The sequence below is a fragment of the Capsicum annuum genome, chromosome 5, assembly GCF_002878395.1.
Source record: "Capsicum annuum cultivar UCD-10X-F1 chromosome 5, UCD10Xv1.1, whole genome shotgun sequence".
NCBI classification, from domain to species: Eukaryota; Viridiplantae; Streptophyta; class Magnoliopsida; order Solanales; family Solanaceae; genus Capsicum; species Capsicum annuum.
This window is the reverse complement of record NC_061115.1, coordinates 212,645,322-212,651,997: the sequence shown is the minus strand read 5'-3', so window position 1 is coordinate 212,651,997 and position 6,676 is coordinate 212,645,322. Positions and strand designations below refer to the sequence as shown.

The 6,676-nt window shown below is 31.8% G+C and overlaps 1 protein-coding gene across 1 annotated transcript; it reads right to left on the bottom strand.

Moving 5' to 3' along the window:
* Nucleotides 1-2,959: 2,959 nt before the first annotated feature.
* Nucleotides 2,960-4,299, bottom strand: LOC107872120. Its single transcript, XM_047412257.1, has 3 exons — nucleotides 4,008-4,299; nucleotides 3,606-3,893; nucleotides 2,960-3,453 (listed from the first exon to the last, which is right to left on the bottom strand). The coding sequence occupies exons 1-3, from the start codon at nucleotides 4,297-4,299 to the stop codon at nucleotides 2,960-2,962; spliced, it is 1,074 nt and encodes a 357-aa protein (XP_047268213.1).
* Nucleotides 4,300-6,676: the final 2,377 nt, after the last annotated feature.

The window sequence follows — 6,676 nt, the reverse complement described above, 5'->3', positions numbered from 1 at the left end:
TTCAATATTGAGTTTAAACATTTCATTTGCAACATAACCTTTTCTAAAAAACATGTCATTTTTAGATAAAATAAACATATTTGCCTCAAAAACCATTTTAAAACCATGCTTCGAAAGAAGCGTACCTGACACCAAGTTCTTTCGAATATCAGGAACATGCAATACGTCCATTAATATAACTATCTTTCCGGAAGTAAACTTCAGTTCAACAGTTCCTTTTCCCACAACTTTAGTAGAGGAGGAGTTTCCCATATATACAATTTTACCGTCCTCCACTAATTTATAAGTCTTGAAAGAATTTAGGTTACCTGATATGTGACGAGTTGCGCCGGTATTTATCCACCATTCCACTTGATCTTCCGCTACAAATGCTTCTGTGACCATTGTCACAAGATCGCCTTTTTTATTTTTATCTATTTTTTCTTTCTTCTTTTCGGCTTTGAGAATTCTACAATCACGCGCATACTATCCAACTTTGTGACAATGATAGCATTCACCAGATTTAAAATTGGCACCATTACGCTTAAAATTTGTAGTCTTCTTTGCCTTTGAAAAATTCTTATTTTCTGGTTCATTCTTGTTTAATTTTTCTTCAACCATATGAGCTTTCATGAAAGGTTCCTTCAAACTATTATTATCGCGCCATCGTGTCTCTTGTTCAATTTGCAAGTGTTGCAATAATTGTTCAAGAGTCAAATCTTCCTTTTTGTACAAGAGTTTGCTTCGGTACTCTTTCCAAGATGGAGGAAGTTTTGATACAATAGCACCAACATGAAAGTTTTCATCAAGAGCAATTCCAGATATAGCAATTTTATTAGCTATAAGTTGGAATTCTTGTACTTGTTCAGTGATTGACTTGTCATCAACCATTTTGAATTCCATATAATTTAAAACAAGAAAATTTTTAGAACTCTCCTCTTCTGCTAAATAAATAGCTTGAAGAGTGTCACATATCTCTTTAGCATATTTGCATTTAACATAATATTGATCATAATATTTGTTGGACATTCCTCCAAGAATATAATTCTTGCACAAATAATCATCATATTGTCATTTGACAATTTGTTCTTTAATCAAAGTAGCCTCGTCAGATGCTACCTCCGAACCAGGAGCATTAGGACAAGGTTCTTCAAGAATATATGCCAACTTTAATAGTCTTAAAAAGAATTCCATCTTTCCACGCCATCTAGGAAAGTCTTTGCTATCAAATATTTTAAAATTAGGATTAAGTAAAGATGAAATACTATTTGATATTGATATAGAAGCCATAGAGACAACTATCTTCAAATTGTTAGAACAATAATGATAATTGTACAAGAAATTCAAAATAAAACTTGCTTGGCTTAAAGGCACAAGAATACGCTTCTTGAAGATAGTTGGAGTCTCTCCCACGAGCAAACGGAAGCACTACTGACAACTCTATCTTCGGAATTCAACTAAGCCATAAAACAAGTAACATTCAAGAATGTTGCTCTTCTATTCTTGAATTGGTGCTTTCAACATTTGATCAATGTCTCTCAAGTGTTTTTCAAGGGGAAAGTAGTTTTGAGTGCTTGTCTTTTTCAAACAAAAGAAACACTATTTATAGGGTAAAATTTTCATACATGTGAAAAGTATTAATTAAGCAATAGTTAATAGGTTCATGAACAAAAAATATCTTTCTTTCAAGTTTCAAGAACCTAAAACGTAAATGAATTTACAATTATTAATGCATTCGTAACTCAAGATGCATTTGTTTCAATTGTAATTCACATTCATTATCTTTTTATCTTAAAATGCATTTGTTTCAATATTAATTAAAACATAAAAAAATTTTAACCGATGCACTTGTTCCAAAAAATTGATTGAAACATAAACTTCAGTAATAACACATTATACACCCCAAAATTAATTAGTAATAACCTTGAAAATACACGATGATATATTTTTATTTTTCATTAATGTTAAATAATGGAAACTATCCTATATGAAAAAGAAACAAGTACACGTCAAGCCATATCAAATAAAGACATGGATTACCAACATGAATTGTGGTGCAGTAGATGGGGCTGCTCCACCCTTAACCAGAGGTCGAGGGTCAATGGCGGACCCAGGATTTTAAGGTTGTGGGTGCTTAATTTTTTTTTTTAACATAATTTGCTAATGATGACATAATATAAATATATAACTATTTAAATGCAACATTAAAATAAAAGTACAATTAATATTATCATTGCCAAAAAAGGCTTTCAGTCACAAGTTTCATACGAAAAAGACTTCAGGTCATAATTCTGAATTCAGAAAAGACTTCTAATTATAGGTCACCAATCATAACTGTGCTCGACGACTTTTCATAGTTTGAAAACAACGAATAATAGCATTATTACTTATAGTTGCAAATATCTTACGCTCTACATAGTAAACTAAACAACCATTTAAAAATTCATCACCCATGCTGTTGCGGAGTTCATTTTTTATGTAGTTCATGGAAAAGAAAGCTCGTTCCACAGAAGCAGTAGCAATGGAAAGAATGAGAGTCAACTTGATAAGCAAATAAACAAGAGGCCAGGTTTGATGCAATTGTGATTCAGCCAATACTTTAGCAAGATCAGTAATTTCCTTCATATTGAAAAATCTTTTATCAGAACCTCGAGCATGTGCTATGAAATTATCAAGCTAACAACTGAGATCTCGAAGTTTGCTGCTATCAAACTCATTCGGATAATATTCAGCCAATCTCATTATTTTTCTCTTATCCAAATGACCAACTAACTTAGCTGGATGTAAACAATCCATACCAAGAAGTAAGTCAGTACTCACAACGTCAAAACGATTATTAAGCTCCTAAAGTAGCAAATCAATACCCACACAAAATCTTTCAACCCAAAAATGAGGAGAATATGTAACATCAAGAGCTCTACATTTCGACTTACCAGGAATGTAGTGAGCATTCATTTTTGGGATCGCTATCTCATATTTATCACAAAAAAAAGACATCATCTAGTAATGATCTCCATCCACTATCTCTCGTCCTTTGCAACTCTTGCTTTGCAGTATTGAGTAGTTTCAGATCATTGAAAATATCTTGATCCATCTTTTGTAATAAGGAGTTCAAATGATTTGCTATCATTAGAACTTTCAACATCAAGTGTAACATAAAAGCAAAATCAAACTCCTTAATCGTATTCTCAAGAGTTTCAGCTATAAGTCTATCAAGATAATTTGGGCACTCACGTAAAGCAAATCCAAGCATATAAAGAATTGATGAAAATATGTTAATGAAGTTCTCTAATGTCTTCCAGTGAGAACCCCAACGAGTATCACATGGCCATTGAAGTCCGCATTCTTGATTTAGTTCCCGTCCTGTGTGCACTTCACCAGAAATGATCAATTCCTCTAACTTTGCAGCTTGATGTTGTCTGAGCAAATTCCTGTACTTATAAGATGCTCCAAAAATATTCAACACATTAGTAACTAAACAAAAAAATCATCCATGTCTGAATTATTCTTCACAAGAACCACGGGTGTCAGCTGCAACTGGTGAGCAAAATAATAAGTAGAATAAGCAGATGAAGTATCACACAAAATTAAACTCTTAAGACCATTTAGTTCTCCTTGGATGTTACTTGCACCATCATAACCTTGTCCACAAATTTTGTACGGACTTAGTGAGTGATCTAAAAGAAAAGAATAGATTGACTCCTCCAATGACCGTGCAGAGGTATCACTAATATGGACAACACCAACAAATCGTCCTATCACTTCACATTTTTTGTCAACATATCGCAGAACAAGAGCCATTTGCTCCTTATGTGATATATCTGTTGATTCATCAACTAGTATCCTGAAATAATCACCATCTAAGTCTTCCATGATAACCTTGATTGTTTCTTTTGCACAAACATCAACAATATCTTTTTAAATTTTTGGACAACACATTATTTCATTTTTTAGGGCATTTTCTAAAATAATGCTCCCAACATCCTCATCAATGTTTTCATACCATCGCAAAAGCTCAAGAAATATACCTCTATTTGTAGATGATACACTTTCATCATGACCACAAAATGACAATCCCAATCTCAAAAGAAACCTTACTACATCAATTGAAGCACTCAAGCGACGACGAGATTCAATTTTTTCTTTCTCGGAATGCTTGTCAAAAGATATGCGAATTGATTGTGATTGATTCATCAAGTCAATCATCATGTTGACACACTTGTTGTAAATGCTATTAACCTCTCCAATATGATTTCCGAATCTCTCCAAAGTCTTATTCCAACCCTTAAAGTCATTTTGTGTAAAAGCAATATCTGCCATATTTTCACGAACTTCATGCTTATTTTTAAACAAGTAGCAATACAAAAAATATGCAACATCTTTTGATACACTGTACTCTAACCACTTGAAATATGGATCCTTGAACCAATCAAGATGAAATTTACGCATTGTAATTTCTTCTTCCCAAATTGAGTTTTCAGAAAAATGTGATCCTTAGGCTGATAAAGCACCTTTTGAATATAGTATCTTCTAATTTCATCACGTATATTAGCATCATATTCTACTATAGGTCTTCTTTCTGCCGGGTCGGCTTTTAAATATGTAAATTCGATATTTGAAGAAGTAATATCTCTTTAAACTTCCGAAGGTATGGATGAAGCAACGGGTGGAATAGTAGCATTAGAGCTTGGTTGCCCACGTTTTGATCTAATGACAAATTTATCCATCCCGATTAATATAGATTTATAAAAAATCCTGCAAAACAAGATTCAATTAATACGACTTCTTTCAAGCAAGAATCATTCATAGCGTCATATCTATAGAAGATTGGTGAAAAAAAATCTAAAATCCTTATTTCATTATTATGACGTTTAGGATATTGGTGAAGTAGCAAAATATTTCAAAAATAATTGCTAAATGCTAAACAATATACATGAATTTATTTTCGGTTCGTACGTTTGCTATCTATGCTACTATCAACTGAGTGTAAGAAGGTGTCGATTGTAATTTCCTTCTATCACTTGAAATTGTGAATTAAAGATTATCGCAATAATCTAATCATAAAGTGACTACGTATATATTTGGTAGTAATATTGTTTAACTTTCCTCTTAGTAAAGCAGTATATTACATATATGTGTTATTCATCTTTTTAAAAGGAATAGTGGATCACCTAAAATTTTCCAAATCAAGTACTCTTTATGCTAACTCAGAAATTTTCTATAGCAATAATAATGGAAAAGAAATAGATAAATATCATATAAAAATTCAAATTCAACATCATATTTTGAAATTTTAACTCTAAAGAAAATTAAAGTACCTGCGTTTTGAGATTAGTGAATGAAGATTATGAAAATTGAAAATAAAATTGAAAGAATTAGAGAAGAAGATGAAATTTGGTGTTTAAATTTTGGAAGAGAAAGCCGAAAAGTTTTGGTGAAGAAGGCCAGGGTTTTAGACGTTTGAGTAAAAAAAGTAGAAGAGTTTACTTTTGATTTAATAAATTAAGAAGTAAAAAAAAATAAAAAAAAATTAAATTAATATTAATATGAAAAAGTCAAACCCAAAATCTTGAGTCTTGTGTCGTTGTGCTTGTGTTATCATATGTGTACACTGTACATCGTGTAAGCGTGTGAATCAATGTAACTGTGAAGTTATAAAAAAGTTTATAAAATATAAGCGTAGCTGCAGAGGTTTGAACTCACGCAACTGGACATGGAAGTTCCGCCTAAGGCCATAGCACCCAACCATATTTTTGTTCACTGGGTGCTTTTTTATATATAATACCATTTTTTCTGTGATTCTTATATAATTATATCTAATCTACGTTGAGTTTACTGGGTACCGGAGCACCCCGAAAAAACACATGGGTCCGCCCCTGTCGAGGGTTCGACCCTAGTTATGGAGAAAACTCTATTGGAAGCGCTGCCACCTTAATGGGCTCTGCAACGCACGATCCGAATTAGTTGGAGCTCCAATGCGAACACCGAACACTGAATGAAAAACAAAAAAAAAACATGAATTTTCTTCGTATATATAAACATGAAAAACCCTTCACATACACAATCTAATTTATTATCTCTCTTTATTATTGATATAATAAGTACGCATTTGACCATGAAAATTAAAATTTTTAAAGTTGAAGTTGGAGTTGGAGTTGTGTTTGTCCATGAATATAATTAGAGTTGTTTTTTAATTTTTGTAAAAGAAGAAGATAGAAAAAAGTGGAAACAACTTTTTCTTGTTTTCCACTTTTTCAAATACAACTCTAAGTTGTGTTTGAAATTCTCATGGTCAAACATCAACTCGGAGTTGAATAAGACATAAAGTGAATTTTTTTTTTTGAAAAAGTAGAAAAAAAATTCATAGTCAAACGGGCCCTAAATGTTTGATGAAACAATATATAAACATTCACGCCATTGTATTGTTGTACTTGTACTCTATTCGTCTTAATTTACATGATACACTATCCTTTTTAATTTATCTCAACTCTCAAAAAAATATTACTAACTTGTTTCAATTAGAAATAGATTTAATATCTTCTTTATCATGATATGATAAATATTTGATGAAACAATATACAAACATTCACGTCTTTGTATTGTTGTACTTATACTCTATCCGTCTGTCCTAATTTATGTGGCACACTATTCTTTTTAATTTGTCTTAACTCTAAAAAAATGTATTATCTTATTTTAA

What these genes read in the sequence shown, in the direction of transcription:
- LOC107872120 (XM_047412257.1), bottom strand. Translation starts at nt 4,299, where the DNA reads ATGGCAGATATTGCTTTTACACAAAATGACTTTAAGGGTTGGAATAAG. An exon ending in TGTATCATCTACAAATAGAG is followed by an intron (nt 3,894 to 4,007) that starts GTATATTTCTTG and finishes AAATTTAAAAAG; the next exon opens with ATATTGTTGATGTTTGTGCA. An exon ending in ACAAGGTTATGATGGTGCAA is followed by an intron (nt 3,454 to 3,605) that starts GTAACATCCAAG and finishes TTTTTTGTTTAG; the next exon opens with TTACTAATGTGTTGAATATT.